The sequence below is a fragment of the Ovis aries genome, chromosome 13, assembly GCF_016772045.2.
Source record: "Ovis aries strain OAR_USU_Benz2616 breed Rambouillet chromosome 13, ARS-UI_Ramb_v3.0, whole genome shotgun sequence".
NCBI classification, from domain to species: domain Eukaryota; kingdom Metazoa; phylum Chordata; class Mammalia; order Artiodactyla; family Bovidae; genus Ovis; species Ovis aries.
In genome coordinates, this window is record NC_056066.1 from 74059581 (window position 1) to 74077358 (window position 17778).

At 43.4% G+C, this 17778-nt stretch overlaps 1 protein-coding gene across 1 annotated transcript; it reads right to left on the reverse strand.

Annotated features, from left to right (window-relative positions):
* Positions 1-8399: 8399 nt before the first annotated feature.
* Positions 8400-17453, reverse strand: LOC443096 (trophoblast Kunitz domain protein 1). The gene is made up of 6 exons (XM_060397057.1): positions 17360-17453; positions 15291-15374; positions 14096-14155; positions 12807-12881; positions 9480-9672; positions 8400-9022 (listed from the first exon to the last, which is right to left on the reverse strand). Coding segments are annotated over exons 1-6 (507 nt in total). The 3' UTR covers positions 8400-9021.
* Positions 17454-17778: the final 325 nt, after the last annotated feature.

Sequence of the window (17778 nt, forward strand, 5' to 3'; positions counted from 1 at the left end):
CCTGGGATTCCTCATTTCTTCTTTTTCTAGTTGTTTTAGATGTGGTTAGGTTATGTATTTGATTTTTCTCTTCTTTATTGAGGTAAGCTTGGATTGCTATGAACCTTCCTCTTAGCACTACTTTTACTGAATCCCATAGGTTTTGGGTTCTCATATTTTCATTTTCATTCATTTATATGGATATGTTGATTTATTTTCGGTGACCTCCCTGGTGGCTCAGACAGTAAAACGTCTGTCTACAATGCAGGAGATCCAGGTTTGATCCCTGGGTCAGGAAGATCCCCTGGAGAAGGAAATGGCAATCCATTCCAGTACTAGTGCCTGGAAAATCCCATGGACAGAGGAGCCTGGTAGGCTACAGTCCAAGGGGTTGCAAAGAGTTAGCTACAACTGAGTGGCTTCACATTTATTTTCTGATTTCTTTCATGATTTGTTGGTTATTCTGAAGCATGTTGTTTAGCCTCCATATGTTTGTATTTTCAATAGTTTTTTTTCCCTGTAGTTCATATCTAATCTTACTGCATTGTGATCAGAAAATATGCTTGAAATGATTTCAGTTTTTTTTGAATTTACTAAGGCTAGATTTATGGCCCAGGATGTGATTTATCCTGAATAATATCCTGTGTGCACTTGAGAAAAAAGTGAAATTCATTGTTTTGGAGTGAAATGTCCTATAGATATCAATTAGGTCTAACTGGTCCATTGCATCCTTTAAAGTTCGTGTTTCCTTGTCAATTTTCTGTTGAGTTGATCTATCCGTAGGTGTGCATGGGGTATTAAAGTCTCCCACTATTATTGTGTTACTGTTAATTTCCCCTTTCATCAGTTCAGTCAGTTCAGTCGCTCAGTCGTGTCCGACTCTTTGCAACTCCATGAATCACAGCACGTCAGGCCTCCCTGTCCATCACCATCTCCCAGAGTTCACTCAGACTCATGTCCATCGAGTCCGTGATGCCATCCAGCCATCTCATACTCTGTCGTCCCCTTCTCCTCCTGCCCCCAATCCCTCCCATCATCAGAGTCTTTTCCAATGAATCAACTCTTCACATGAGGTGGCCAAAGTACTGGAGTTTCAGCTTTAGCATCATTCCTTCCAAAGAGATCCCAGGGTTGATCTCCTTTAGAATGGACTGGTTGGATCTCCTTGCAGTCCAAGGGACTCTCAAGACTTGTTCTCATTTGCCTTACATATGCAGTGCTCCTAAGTTGGGTGCATATATATTTATAATTGTTATATCTTCTTGGAATGAACCTTTGATCGTTATGTAGTTTCCTTCTTTGTCTCTTTTCATGTCCTTTATTTTAAAGTCTATTTTATCTGATATGAGTATGGCTACTCCTGCTCTTAGTTGGTCACCATTTGCATGAAATATTGTTTTCCAGCCCTTCACTTTCGGTCTGTTGTGTCTCTTGTTTGGAGGTGAGTCTCCTGTAGGTGGGTCTCTTTTTTTGCATCCATTCAGTCAGTCTTTGTCTTTTGGTTGGGGCATTCAACCCATTTATATTTAAGGTAATTATTGATAAGTATGATCCTGTTGCCATCTAGTTGGTTGTTTTGGGTTTGAGTTAGAAACACTTTCTGTGTTTCCTGTCTAGAGAAGATCCTTTAACATTTGTTGAAGAGCTGGTTTGGTGGTGTTGACTTCGCTCAGCTTTTGCTTGTCTGTAAAGCTTTTGATTTTTCCTTCATATTTGAATGAGATCCTTAATGGGTATAGTATACTGGGATGTAGATTTTTCTCTTTCATCACTTTAAGTATGTCCTGCCATTCCCTTCTAGCCTGAAGAGTTTCTATTGAGAGATCAGCTGTTATCCTTATGGGAATCCCCTTGTGTGTTATTTGTTGTTTTTATTTTGCTGCTTTTAATATTTGCTCTTTGTGTTTGATCTTCATTAATTTGATTAATATGTGTCTTTAGGTGTTCCAGCTTGGGTTTAACCTGTTTGGAACTCTTGATTCGTTGGGCTTGGGTGGCCTTTTCCTTCCCCATTGTACGGAAGTTTTCAACTATTATACCCTCAAGTATTTTCTCACGCTCTTTCTTTTTGTCTTCTTCTTCTGGGACTCCTATGATTTAAATGTTGGGGCATTTAACATTGTCCCAGAGATCTCTTGAGGTTGTTCTCATTTCTTTTAATTCATTTTTCTTTTTTCCTTTCTGCTTCATTTATTTCCTCCATTCTATCTTCCACCTCACTTTTCCTATCTTCTGCTTCAGTTATTCTACTGTTGGTTCTCTCAGAGCAGTTTTTATCTCAGTTATTGCATTATTAATTATTGATTGACTCTTTTTTATTTCTTCTAGGTCCTTGTTAAACATGTCTTTTGTCTTCTCAATCCTTGTTTCTAGTCTATATATCTTTAACTCCACTTTGTTTTCAAGATTTTGGATCATCTTCCCTATCATTATTCTGAATTCTTTTTCGGGTAGACTCCCTATCTCCTCCTCTTTTGTTTGGTTTGTTTATCATGTTCCTTTACCTGCTGAATATTTCTCTGCCTTGTCATTTTGTTTAGATTGCTGTGCTTGGGGTGGCCTTTCTGTATGCTGGAAGTTTGTGGTTCCTCTTTATTGTGGAGGTTGCTCCCTGTGGCTGGGGTTGGACTATTGGCTTGTCAATGTTTCCTGGATAGGGAGGCTTGCGGGGTGTTCTGGTGGGTGGAGCTGAATCTCTCCTTTCTGGAGTGCAATTAAGTGTCCAGTAGTGAGTTTTTAGGTGTCTATGGGTTTGGTGTAACCTTGGGCAGCCTGTATTTTAATGTACAGGGCTATGTTCCTGCGTTTCTGGAGAATTAGTGTGGTATGTACTGCTTTGGAACATGTTGGCTCTTGGGTGGATCTTGATTTCAGTGTAGATATGGAGGCTTTTGGATGAGCTCTTGTCAATTAATGTTCTTTGGAGCCAGGAGTTTTCTGGGGTTCTCAAGTTTTGTATTTAAGCTTCTTGCCTCAGACTTTTAGTCTTATTCTTACAGTAGCCTCAATACTTCTCCATCCATACAGCACAGATGATAAAACATCTAGGTTAATGGTGAAAAATTCTCCACAATGAGGGACACCCAGAGAGATTCAGAGTTACATGGAGGAGAGAAAAGGGAGCAGGGAAAGAGAGTTGACCAGAAGGACAAGAGAGGGACTGAAAAGGGGAGCAACCAATCTAGGCAGTAATCAGTTATTTAAGTGTTCTCCACAGCCCTCAACATCCAAAGAGATTCACAGAGTTCAGTAGAGAAAAGAAGGGAGAGGGAAGAGATAGAGGTGACATGGGGGAGAAAAGGGAGATTCAAAAGAGGAGAGAGCAATCAAGCCAGGAATCACACCCCTAAGTAAAAATGGGTACCGAAGATTAGATTCTTAATGGTAGAAAATTGATAACAAATACCAAAACCCAGACATTAAAAATCTAGAGCAGAGGTTAGACTCACAAAGATGCGATATTAAAAATACAAAACAAAACAAAAAATACCAAAAAAAATCAATCACAAAAATTATAAAATATATGTATATGAAATTTGCTTTAAAAATAGGGTATTTTTTGCAAGGTAGTAGTAGGTTATAACGGAGAAGGCAATGGCACCCCACTCCAGTACTCATGCCTGGAAAATCCCATGGACAGAGGAGCCTGGTAGGCTGCAGTCCATGGGGTCGCTAAGAGCAGGCACGACTGAACGACTTCACTTTTGCTTTCCACTTTCATGCATTGGAGAAGGAAATGGCAACCCACTCCAGTATTCTTGCCTGGAGAATCCCAGAGACAGAGGAACCTAGTGTGCTGCCGTCTATGGGGTCGCACAGAGTTGGACACGACTGTAGCAACTTAGCAGCAGTAGCAGCAGTAGGTTATAAAAAGGAAAATTAAAGGAGTAATAAAAAAACTTAAAAATAAAAAATTATTTTAAATTGAAAAATGATAATAGTAAAAATATATTTAGGAATTTCTCTGGAGCTGTAAAGGGCAGTGTGGGGTCAGTTCAGTTTCAGATAGTTCCCTGTTCCAGCTTATACTTCTTCTCAAGGTCTATACACCACTTTCAATGCTTAGTCAATGCTAATTACAGGGTTTTAATCTGTTGCACCTGTCACTTCCAAAGCGGTTCCCTCTTCTTTGTTTATTTTGGCTTCCTCTGTTTGCAAGTCTCTTCAATGTCTAATTTCTGCCCTAACACGAAAGGGCGAAGGTGGTCACTTATTTAGGTTCACTTGTTCAGTTGTGCTGTGGGGAGGAAGGAACACTGCAAACAAATATCACTGGTTTGTGTAGGGAGTGCTTGCAGTGTATGGACCACACTGGGTTTGCCCCAGCTCATGGGTTGTGTGCCTTCCCAGTCTACTATGCTCAGGCTCCTGGTGGTTCTGCAGGGGAACTATCCAAAGTGAGCCCTGGGTTTTGTGCACTTCCCAGGTCTAAGCTGCTCAGGTTCAGGTTCTCAGGTACTCCACAAAGGCACAGACTCAGTTGGGCATGCGTTCTGTGCCCTTCCCAGGTCTGAGGAGCTCAGGAGACCAGGTGCTTGGTGAGTGCACTGTCCCAGGTGGGTTGCATGTCTTAATCACCTCCCCAGTCCAAGCCTCTTGGTTTCCCAGATGCACTGCAAAGCACCGGCTAAGGCATGCCCTGTGTCTCCTCTGGGGAGCTGATATCAGGCTTCGACCTTCTTGGAAGATGTCAACTGTCCAGGATCCCAGGAAGACTTGGTTAGCAACTGGGAGCCTGCTCACAGTTAGGTAGAGGATGCCATCTCTGGGGCAGAGATTTCCCCTTGCCTTCTGGCTCTGGCTAGTGCCCGCCTGCCTCTCTGCCTCTGGCAGGGGGATGGGCTGGTCCATTCTCGGTTAGCTCTCCTTTGGTATTCGCTCAATCTTTTGTTCTGTGAGCGGGCCAGGCTGCGCCTTAGGTTAGAGTTTTTCACGGGAAAGTTCTCTCTCTCTCTCTCTCTTTTTTTTTTTTTTCTCTTTCTCTGGCTATCCCAAAGTTTTGGTTGGGATCACATTAGCTCCCTCATACTGTCCTCAGGGCATTCAGGCCCGGTCCATTATTTCTTCGCTGGGACATGCCATTAGCCGCGTATTCTGTACGTGTGTGTGTGTGTGTGTGTGTGTGTGTGTGTGTGTGTGTGTGTTTCTCCTTCCAGTTATGTTGTCCTCTGAAATTACAAAACTCCTCCACAGACCCTCTGGTGAGAGGGTTTCCTGGTATTTGGAAACTTCTCCGTGACTCCCTCCCTGGGATGGGTCTTCATACCTAACACTTTTGTCTCTCTTTTTGTCTCTTATATTTTGTTCTACCTCCTTTCGAAGAGAATGGGCTGCCTTTCTGGGTGCCTGGTGTCCTCTGCCAGCATTCTAAAGTTGTTTTGTGGAAGCTTCTCAGCAGTAAAATAATCTTTTGATGAATTTGTGTGGAGAAATTGGTTCTGAGTTCTATTCCTCTGCCATCTTAGGACTGCCACACCCCCCCATGGTGAGGGATTTTGAGTACTCGGCTCAACATAATATAGTCCCCAGTGTCTGAGCTTCACCCCACACACAAATGGTAGAAAAGAGAGAATCTGAGTTTGTCCCAGACACCAAATAAGTGGGATCTCTACCAACAGGAACCAGTTCCCCCACACCAACTGGGCATCCAGAAGTCAATTCACTTCTGACGCTAAATCCTCAGAGGTGACTCTGTACCCACAGGGTGAGGACTCCATCTCTGAGAACTGCCCATAGTTCAGGAGTTCGAGCCCTGGGGTCATGCACACTTGTAAACAATTGGCTATAATTTCTGAGATCCTTTGACTCACCTCCCATGTTGAACATCGGAACCACTCACTGAGTTCAGATAAGCCCTTTACATACTATTGCCACTCATTATCAATGATAAAACTCAGGGACAGCAAAATGGAGAAGGAGCATAAGGCAAAGAAGGAGTAGGAAATGCTGAGTCTCCATGCCACCTCAGGACATGCCTCCCTTACAAACCCTTGATGTTATCACCTCCTTTGAAGCTCTCTGATTCTAGCGTTGGTGAGTTTCAATTGAGGATTGGATGGAGGCAAATTGATGGAATCTTTGACCATTGTTAATGGAACTCAGTATCAGTACTCACTCCTCTCCCCAAAGTAACTGGGGACTGATCACTTAACCCTCTAATCATCTGATAGCATGTTCTGAATCCAGGTGCACACACTGTCTAAGGCCTCATCCTTCACTGATCTCATTACTTAGAGAATGACAATAAAATCCAAGTGTTTTAGGAGGCCTAGGGTATGAACCAGGGCAAGGATCAAATATGGATCTTTTTACTATGCTAAAGTGGTTTTTAGGGATGGGGTAGAGTCTAGCAATAGACAGTGTCAGAGATAAAGTTCATGATTCTGTAAAATGAGGTGGGATATTTTTATTTAAAACTGAACACATAATGACAATTTTTTGAGAGTCAAGAAATGTCCCTGGAGTTCAACTGCTTACTCTCCAGAAGAAATCCAGAGAAGGCTAGCAGCATCCACCACACCCCTCTTCCTGCCCCTTCCATGGACTCACCTCCTTTCCCTTTGGTCTGTAGAGGAGAGGTGAGCTGGGACTTACTCTGAGCCTCATTGCTTGTTTCACCTCCAGGGATGATGTCCAGCATGGTGCCCAGGAGAATGAACAGGGCTACAGAGGATCAGAGTCTGCTCATGTTTGTGACCTTGCAGAGGGTGTCTATGGAAAGACAGATGCTGAGAGATCAGTTTATATCCCAGCAGATGGGTAAGAACAGGTGAGAAGGAGGGGAGTGAGGAAATGGAGGGTTTGGGATCAGTCATGTACAAGGTGTAATCTCCCCTGCTTCCATTGTCCTGCTTCTGCTGGTGCATGCATGTCTGCTGAGTCACTCAGTCTGGTCTGACTCTGAGATTTCCACGGACTATACCGCCAGGCTCCTCTGTCTTGTTTCTGTCTGGAGGGTCCAAATGCCAAGTACCCGTATTCTCAAACTTGACTCTGTCTGTGGTCCAATGAAAACACAGAATGTGATTCTACAGGTGGAATTTTGTGCAATATGGTCACACAAGGAGCATCCCAGCTCCTAGAGCAGCACATGGCATTGGATGGCCAGTGAGTGGATGAGAGCAGATCAAAAGCCAAGTAAGTAAACCATAGTGTGTTAGCTCAGGTCCTCCTTTACAGACTCATGCATGTGTCATCACATGTGGGTACCAATGCCCCCTGTCTTACATTAACCGTACCTACTTCAGAAAACAGGTATGACACAGGTAAGCTACCAGCAATCATTGTGGCAGCATCTCTATTGGAAATATACCAGCTCTTTACCTGGCAATGGCCCAGTCAGATGTTGAGCTGGGGGGAGAGCATCTCCATCTGGGGCACAAAACCTTATATTCTGGGGAGAAACAAAGTAAAGGGAATCGGCAAAAGGGAGGAAGAGACAAACAGCGTCTCCAGAACTGACCACCCACTGTCCCTCACCGGATTTCACCAACAGGAGAGCTACCTCCCTGAGTGGATCCCAGGGACCTTGGAAATCGCTTGCAACACTACCCCACCACCACTGTGGACTCTGCAACAGTGGTTCTTAGAACAGAGGACCCGGTTGGAGTCCCAGTTATTTCTTTTGCTAACTCTGAGATCTGGGGTCTTATTTTATAACTAAAAAAAAACCCACTCAGAAATGTTGAGAATTTGCCAAAGATTTCAAGGAAGGGAGTAACAGCACCAGCACCCTGTGTGTTCTCACTTATTTAAATACCCTACTTGCTGAGGTCCACAAGTCTAACTTCACCGATCTGAATTGAAACAGATACTCTCTGTTCTCCAGGTGCATCCATCCTAAATCTTTTAGAAGCAAAGCAGGGTAATGTCATCAAAATCCCTTTACTTGGGAGAGTAGGGACCTGCCATCTTAGAAAATGAATAAAGGAGGAAAGTGCCATCTCTATGCTGCCATTCTCTTCCTTGCAGGATTCTAAGCATGATTAATAGAATAATGCAGTCAACATGGTTACACAGAGCCTGGGATACTAAATGGTAGTTGCCCTTCTTTAACTAAAGTAAGAACTCCCTCCCGCCTATGACTTCAGGGAATCGGATTCCTTAGAAAAGTGGACAACTGAGCCTCATGTCTAGTCTCCTGAGTCTCCTCCTTATCCAGGAGGACAACCTTCCCCCAAATTTGACTGAACTTAGAAGGAAAGCTCATGTGGAGATTTGTATCTCCCAGGTTTAGGGGTGGCTATTAAGAGGTCGATGATTTTGTCATGTGTATGCTTCCTATACTCGGTGGGGCACAGTCTTTGGACAGTGAACTGGGAGGTGCCCACTGTCTGGAGAACAATGAGAAAGACCAATATTCCCATGGACCCTCTTGATTAAGGTTTGCAGTTGCAAGCAAAAGACACCAATCCATTCAGTTTAATTTAGTATATGCATTTATTGAAATGCATTATTGAATTATTTTTAAAAATGCATTATTATTGAAATATAGCCACAGTGTTTGAAGCTATGGAAAGGAAAATTGCAACATGATAGTAGGATCAGGAAGCTTCAACATCACAAACCCTTCTCCCATTACTGATTCTGAGAACGGGTTGTGAGAAATTCCACTTTGGACACCGACAAAGAGAGCAGTGATGGTAGGGAGGGGGATGAAGCTGAGGATGCAGTGAGGATGTGGGTGAAGACAAAAATCCTTCATCAAACTGCAGGCTCTATAGCTACTCTGGTCATGACGAATGTGCTCCTACATTCCTTCCTTTCTTTCTCAAATAATTAGGAACTGTTGCCTTGGTGCCAGGAGCTGAGCTAAGTGCTAGGAATAAAGGGAAGACATTCTCGTGGTGCTGAGAGCCAGCTGGATGAGACAGAATTAGACATGTTGACCAATAGAAGAAAGGAATTAGACAGGTTCTGCTGAAGAGGGGAGGAGAGAGAAGGACTGCGAGAGACTGAACAGTTTCAGAAGCAGCCATGGCCCAGCCCTGCAGGGGTCTTTCTTGGGTGTCACATTTTCTGGGAACCACTCTTCACATATCCTCTGCAAAAAGAAAGGAACTTGTTGAGTGCCATCATTTTAGCCCCAGACATGGACACCTATCATCTTGACAGAGCCTGGAGTTTCCAAATAATATGAAACTATAGTCCCCATGATCCAAATGGCCAAAAAGAGGGAAGTGAATTTTCTATGGCAAGGTGGGGTGCTCAGGAGCACTGCAGACCTGCCCTGGAGGGTGGTTGACTCAGTATTCCTCTCTAAGATGGAAGAGCATGTGATTAGGCTTAGAGTGTCATAAAAGGCATCTCGGTTTGACCTTCTGCCAAGCTGACCCCTGGAGAACTTGCTCAGTGTGTGGTTTCACAGGACACTGCTGCCTCTTCTCCCGGGAAGCATTAAGGAGGAAGACACTGTGCAGGTGTGACTGGCGTGTGGTCCCCTGAGCTCCACCTCGTTCCCAAGTCCTTCCCCTGCCCCTGTGTCCTGCCCCCTGTCTTACCACAGGGACACTGTCACTGGAGAGCAGGTCACTAAGCAGTCCGATAACGTCTGGAAGTTGTTCTTGTTCCCTTCACAGCCGCCATATACAAATGGCTCGCAGTACCCGGCCGTGGCATTGTAGAAGTACCTGGTCATCTGGTCCTTGCAGGGGCCCTTTAATTCAGGCTCCAGGCAGAATTCAGGCTTAGAAGCTGCTAGGAAAGGAGGGGCAATGGCTCAGTTATGAGGACAGTCACCACAGCTCGTACAAGGACAACAGCTAGAACTGCCAGTTTCTTTGCGACAGAGAATGCCAGGCTTGTGGAGGATGGTCAGATGGAAAAGGCCATTTGAAAACCTTCTTTCTAGGACAGAATTAGTAATGCTGCTAGGGGTGACATGGTATATTAATCATGTACACTTCTATATCTCCTTATGAAGTATTTTAACAAAAATTGAAAGAATGCCTTTGCTTAACCTCAAAAACTTCTAGGGGACTTCCCTGGTGGGCCACTGGTGAAGAATTAGCCTTCCAATGTAGGAGTCCTGGGTTCAATCCCTTTGTAAGAGAACTAAAGTCCCACATCCTGAGGGACATCTAGGTCAGCAGGCCACAACTACTGTGCCTGTGGCCTGCAACTAACACCAAAAGCACCAAATAAATGGTCAAAAAAAAAAAAAAAAAGAAAGAAAGAAAAGAAAACCCAGAAATACACAACTCTATAGCAATGAAAACAGGTCACAGGTGAAAATCATTCCCTATATGTCAATAATTACTAGGTCTGGGTACCTGGGTTTTATAATACTGTTCTCTCACGTTTGTATATGGCAAAACTTTCCACTGTGAATAAAGAATGTGAAGGAATCATGCGATAATGAAAAAGGGCTTGAAGAAAACATACAAGTGTGTTACTTATGATCCCTCAGGAGGACTGAATAAATCGAATGTTCAACTATCAATATGTTGATACTGTTATTATAAGAAGAAATATATGTGATTTTTTTTTTTTTTGGATCCTTTTTCTGACACTGAGTTCCTAAACATCTTGGTATTGCTAATGTGATGAGAACAGTAAAAGTGTCTTCTGGTATGTGAAGTCAGTGATTTTGGAAAGACCCTCATAAATCATAATGGGCTCCTATTTCACAGGAAAGGACTGTCTACAGGATGGTGGGCACTGGGCAATGAAGCAGGAAAAGGATCAAATATGGATCAAATATATGAATAATAAAATAATAGTCAAAAGAGGACAAGTGAAAGGGCCTGGAGACTTTGCTCGTATTGTCTTAACCTAGAGCCCATGAGACAAAGACTGTGTTTCTTGTGTTCCTGCAGTTTCTCTGCTCTGTGGTCCTGTGTCTTGTAGTAAAAAATCACCTTGATGATGGGGCACATCAATATAATGGTCAATATCCCTCTCGCATCCAGTCTCCTTCCAGGATAGTAAAATAGTCTGCATGGGTTATCATTAACCTCAAAACGTCTCTTAAATGAAATATGTATGGATTTGTGTGGAGGTTTTCAATAAATAGCCATGTTGACTCAGTTAGTGGCCATTGCTGATTGATCTCAATCTCAGAGTCTTCCCTCCTCCCTAGAGGTGCTGGCAAGAAAGTGGTGAAATTTCCAACCTCTAAATGGGTGTTTGAGTTCTTTGGAGGACCAACCCAGACCTGAAGATTTCCTAGGTTGCTTTCCCTGAGTGGTCTTGTGACTTAACAAAGAAAGGAAATTCCAAGAGTTTCAGGAGGCCTGGGCAATGAAGCAAGACAAGGATAAAATATGGATCAAATATATGAATAAGAAAATAAGAGTCAAAAGAGGACAAGTGAAAGGGCCTGGAGACTTTGCTCGTATTGTCTTAACCTAGAGCCCATGAGACAAAGACTGTGTTTCTTGTGTTCCTGCAGTTTCTCTGCTCTGTGGTCCTATATCTTTCTGCTTATTTTAATATTAAAGGAATAGTCATTACTTGACATATTAATATTTTCTCTTGACCAAAGGAGCTCAAGGATCATGTTCTTCAGATTAACACACTGGTGGAAATGGACAAAATTGGTCATGAAATGTGGATAGATTATTTATATTCATTACTGATGATCTGTTAAAGAATGCTCGCATATTTTTCTGCTAGTCAGTTGAGGAAATTGAATATGACTCGCCCCAGAACACAGAGCATAGGGGTGGTAGAGTCAGGATAAGATACTATCACGTCATAACCCATCTGATACAATACCTGGTTCTACCAGGAATTCTAAAAATACTGTTTACTTATAAGAGTTTCTGGATGCAGCATCCTACTTTCATTACTTCCCTGTCCGCAAAGCTTACCTTACCTCACCTAAGCTCTCAAATCACAGCAGAGAGTAAGTTTGGGTTTCCCTTGACACCAAATATGTGGTATCTAGACTAACACCAACCAATTCCCCAAAAGACTCCTAGGTGTCCCCCAGTCACTTAACATGTGATATGAAATCCATGCAGTTAGTACAGATTCCACCCACTGAGGGATCACAACTGTTCTCATTTTAGTATAAACCGTGTGGTCCAAAGTTACTTATGCTTGTGACCAAATGGCTAAAGTTTGGAAGTTCCATGACCACATCTCCATGTTCAATAACTGAATGGAACTAATGACCAGACTAAGGAAAACCCTTACTGACTGTTCTCAGATTAAGTAAGAAGGTAAGTGTTAGTCGCTCAGTCGTGCCCAACTTTTTGCAACCCCATGGACTGCAGCCCACCAGGCTCCTGTGTCATGAGATTTTCCAGGCAAGGATATTGGAGTAGATTACTATTTCCTTCTCCAGGGGGATCTTCCAAACCCAGGGATCAAACCCGAGTCTCCTGTACTGCAGGCAGAGTCTTTACTGACTGAGCTAGAGGGAAACCCATTCTCAGATTAATAGAAATGAAAATTCAGAAAGAGTGAAATGGAGGAGGTGTGTAGGATGAAGGGGGACTGAAGGTTGGCAGAGCCTTCACACCCTAATGAGCACAGCACTCTCATGTCATGTATTTGTATTTACCACCGAAAAACTCTCTGAATCCCAATATTTATGCAGGTTTGAGGTTTCAAAGCAAAAGAGATCTAAAGAGCCTCTTGATGAAAGAAGAGAGTGAAAAAGTAAGCTCCCGTAGATGGTGATGTATAGGAAGGCCTGCCGTGCTGCAGTCCATGGGGTCACAAAGAGTCAGACATGACTGAGAGACTGAACTGAACTAACTGAAATGAGGTTTCAAGAAACAGGCTTATTGGCTGAATCATTGGCCATTGGTGATTGATCTCAATCTCAGTGACCTTCCCTCTCCCCAGAGGTGGAGAAAATACAAAACCTTTCATACCGTATTTGAGTATTTGTGTTAGGAACTCCTTGACTGTATGGTTCTCAAGTTGTGTTCCAGAAATCATCACCTGACCTGAAAGAGAGTAAATTGTAAGAGTTTCAGGAGGCCTGGTCCTTGAAACAGGGAAAGGATCAAAAATGGACAAGAAAATGACAGTCAAAAAGGACAAGAGAAGGAGCCTGGAGACTTTAGTAATATTGTCTCAGGCTTGTTTGCACAGCCTACCACACAAGGGCTGTGTTTCTTGCTTTTCCTGCAGTTGCTCTCCTCAGTGGCTCCACATCTTTAAATTTGTTCTCTTAATAGAGAAATAATCATTATTTGATAAAGAAATAGTTTTAATTGTCCAAAGTAGATAGAGAAAGTGTTTTCAGATTAACATATCTTGGTGGAAAATGGACAAATCTGGTTATGAAGTGGGAAGAAATTGTTTATATTCATGACTCATCATCAGTTCAAAGACCTCATGTAAGAAATTTCCCCTATTCAGATGAGGAAACTACAGATGACTTGCCCTGTGACACAGACATGTGGGTGGTGGGATCAGGACAAGATACTGTCATATCACAACCCATTGATACACTACTGATTCTGCTAGGAGCTTGAAAATATAGATAACTGGTAAGAGTTTCTGGGTGCAGTGTCCTACTCCCACTACTCAGCTCCCCAAGCCCCATATGAGCCCTCAAATCACAAGGCAGGGTGAGCCTGGGGTTTTCCTGACTGCAAAGATATGGTTTCTGCACCAATCCCATCCAATTCCCGATACCCAGTGGGTGCCCCACTGTCAATTTACTTCTGAGCCCATACCTGTGGAGTTATGCCCATGCCACAGGTTGAGGTAACAAGACTTTCCTGACATCAGATGTCAGCCATGTGGTTCGACACACTCTTACTTCTGACCAAGTAACTAAAAGTGGAGTTTACATGACCCAGCCTCCATGCTCAATATCACATCAAACCGGTGACTGAACTCAGGAAAACCTATGCTTACTGTCCTCAGAATAATATACAGGAGAAAACTCAGAAACAGTGCAATGGAAGAGATATGGAGGGCAAAGAAAGAGTGGAGGTGTGGGGAGCATTCATGCCCCAGAGCATAGCACCCTCACATCACCAGCATTGGTTCCCATCCATAAGCTTGCTGAATGCCAGAATTTTATTTTTATTTTTTAACTTTAATGGAGGTTTCCATCAACCGGGGTATTGATTGAATCTTTGGGCAGTGATAACTGATCTCAACCTCAGTGCCCTCCCTTCTCCCTACAGGTGAAGGAGTTTCAAACCTTGAATTCCATTATTGATTATGTCAGCCAATCCTTTTAGTCCATGAAATATCTTGGTACCTATGAAAGACAAAAATACCAAAATTTTCAGGAGTCTTGGACCATGAACCAGGAAAAGGATCAAATATGGATAGTAAAATGATAGTCAAACATGGACAAGGGAAAGGGCCTGGATACTCTGATCATTTTTCCCAGGTCATTCTGATTAAATTTTATAAGAGAAAAAAAATCATTACTTGGCACATAATTATTCTTTCTGGCCCCAAGCAAGTAGGTAGAGAAATTATTTCAAATGAACATATCCACAGGAAAATAACCAAAATTGGCCATGAATGTAAATAAATTCTTTATATTTATGACAGCTAATATATTCAAAGAATCCCTGAAGCAGATATCTGCTGTTCAGATGAAGAAGCTCTAAACGACTTGCCCCAGGACACACAGCATGTGTGTGGAAAGTCAGGACAAGACTGACTTGGTCATGTCACAACCCATTTGATATACTATCCTATTCTCCCAGGAACTCTGAAAATACCAATAACTGCTGAGAGCTTCTGGGTGCAGCGTCCCACTTGCATTACTCCCCTGTCCTCAGGACTCACATGAGCTCCCAAAGCACACAGAGTGTGAGTTTGGGTTTCGCTGAACCAAATACGTTGTGTCTCTAGCAACAACATCCAATTCCCCAAACACCCCCTGGGTGTCTGCAAGTCAATTTTATTCCGATACAAAATCAGGGGAGTTAGTATAGATTCTGCACGTTGCGGGTTCAAAACTGTCCTCAATTGAGATGGCAGTGAAGTGGTCATTATTTGACAAAGCAGCCTATGCTTGGTAGTACTATTACCCTACCCCATGTTCAATAACACAATAAATCTGAGGACCAAACTCAGGAAGACCTCGCACATACAGATCTCACGTTATTATTAAGGATAAATCTAGGCACAGCATAAGTGAGTGAAATATGCAGGGCGAAGTGGAAGTGGAGTTGTGAGGAGCCTCCAGGTCCTAGAAAACATTGGATCCTCACATCACTGTTGTGTGATACCAACCCAAAAGCTCCCTGAATGCCCATATGTATGGATTTTCATTGAGGTTTCACTAAACAGGCATACTGATTGAATCATTGGTCAGTGGAGATTGTTTTCAAATCCAGTGCCCCCCCCCTCTCCCCAGAGGTGGAAAAAGTTCAGACCTTTAGCCACACCATCGATGACATGGGAAATCACATCTATTATTGAACGCTTCTCAGGTCCCCTTCTATGGCTTGTCTCCAAACCTATGAAAGACAGTAGATTCCAGGAGTTGCAGGAGGCTGGGCTCATGCACCAGGACAAGGATCAAATATGCATAATAAATAGTCAACACTGGACAAGGAAGGGGACAATATTGATAATAAAATAGTAGTCAAAATAGGACAAAGGAAAAGGCCTGGAGGCTTTACCTTGGTCCCAGAGGCAAACCCACACTGGGCTCCGTGTGTTTCTTGTTTTCTCTGCAATGGGTTTTCTCACTCATCCCAGGTTTTTCTGGTTATATTCGTAATAGAGGAATAATTGCCTTTTGACACCTAAATATACTTTCTTGCCCAGAGTAGTAGATAGAGAAATCATTTTCAGATGAACACATGTTGGTGGAAAATGCATAAAATTCACCATAAAATGTGACTCAACTCTTTATATTCATGACTGGTTTCTGTTCAAAAACCCATGTAACATGTATCCCCTGTTTCAATGAGAAAATTGCAGATGACTTGCCCTAGGACATGTAGGTATCTGGGTCAGGTCAAGACACTGTCACATTACAACCCATTTGATACAGTACCTGATTCTGCCAGGAACTCTGAAAATACAGATAACTGAGAATAGTTTCTGGGTGCAAGGTCCTACTTTCATGAATCCCCCCTTTTGGAGCATCACCTGAGCTCCCGAATCACAGGGGAGAGTGAGTCTGGGTTTTACTCTGACAACAAATATGTGGTCCTTTAAGAGCAACCGAGTCCCCAGACACCCACTGGGTGTCTAGCAAGTTAATTTACTTCTGATTTTTAATCTGTGGAGTTAGCGCAGACTCTGCAGGTTGAGGACTCAAGACCGTCCTCAACTCAGCTGCCAGCCCTGAGGTCCTGAGTCACTCATGCTTGTGATCAAATGGCAAAAATTGGGATGTCCATGACCCCACCTTCAAAATCAACAGCTCAATAGAATCGGTGGGATGAACTTAGGAAAAACACTTGCTTATGCTTCCCAGATAACTGTACAAAGTGTAACTCAAGGCAGTAAAATGGAAGAGATGTGTGTGCAAAGGGGGAGGGAGGTGTTCCCAGCTTCTGTGCCCTAGTGAGCACAGCACCCTCACATCAGCTGCCTGTATTCAAAAATGCACAAGCTCTCCAAGCCGTTTTCATGTATTTCTTCCTAAGGTTCACTAAACAAGCATATTGGTTGGCTCATCAGCCACTGGTGATTGATATCATTCTCAGGTCCCTCCCCTCTCCACAGAGGTGCTGGAATGAGACGTGGTGAAAATTGGAACTGTGAAATGGATGTTTGATGTTTCTTGGAGACCAGCCCCATCCTGAACGTTCCTTGAGTCTCCTCTTGTGACTCATCTTATAATCTATAAAGTCAGTAAATTCCAAGTTTTAGGAGGCCTGGGCTATTAATCAAAACAAGGATCGAATAGGCAGCTTTTTGTTACTACTCTATAGCAAGGTCCATGGACAAGGCAGGGACCAGGAATACAGTCTCAGAAATGGGGCCTGATCAGTAGAGTTAGGTGGGATAGATACATATTTAATATAAAAATTGAAAGATATCCTCATGAACTTCATGATGTCATCTGAGTTAAATGTTTCCAACGTAAGACTTCCCTGGTGGTCCAGTAGGTAAGAATCCACATTCTAATGTGGGGGACATGGGCTCTATCCCTGGTTGGCAGGACCCACATGCCTTGGGGTAACTAAGCAGGTGATCTGCAACTATTGTGCCCAGATGCCTAGAGTCCCTGCTCTGCACAAGAGAAGCCACCCCAACGTGAAGCCCACACACCACAACCAGAGAGCAGCCCTGGTAACTAGGGAATATCCTGGCATAGTCAGGAAGACCAGTGCTGCCAAAACTGAACAAACGAACACCCTGCCCAACATGACAGGAGAAATTCAGAGAAGACTGGTAGCAGTGTGGTCACAACTGACCCCCAGCCCTTCCAGGGACTTCCATCATTTCCTTCCAGTCTGTACAGGAGACGTGAGCCTGGACCTACCTTGGTCCTGGGTATGGTGTTCATATACCAGGGTGCTGTGCACCAGGATAACCAGGAAGAAGAGAAGGGCTGTGGAGAGGCAGAGCCGGTTCATCTTGGTGGTGGCCTTGCAGGAGGGCTCCTGAGGATGCTTGGGATGGACAGACTGAGCCTTTAATATCCTGGCTGAGGGGTGGGATCAGAGGATGAGGAAGGGAGTGAGGCAGGGGAGGAGCTGGTTCAGTCCTCTTTATTGCGAAATCTCCCTCCTAACCATGCCTTCTGTCTGCAGGGGCCAAGTCTGAGAACTAGTCTGAGAACAGTAGTTATCAAGCTTGATTATGCCTGTGGGTCTAAAGTAAGAAAGATTGTGATCAGACAGATGGAGTTTGTCCAATATGGACTTTCAGAGAGCACCTGAGCACCTAGAGCAGTGCGTG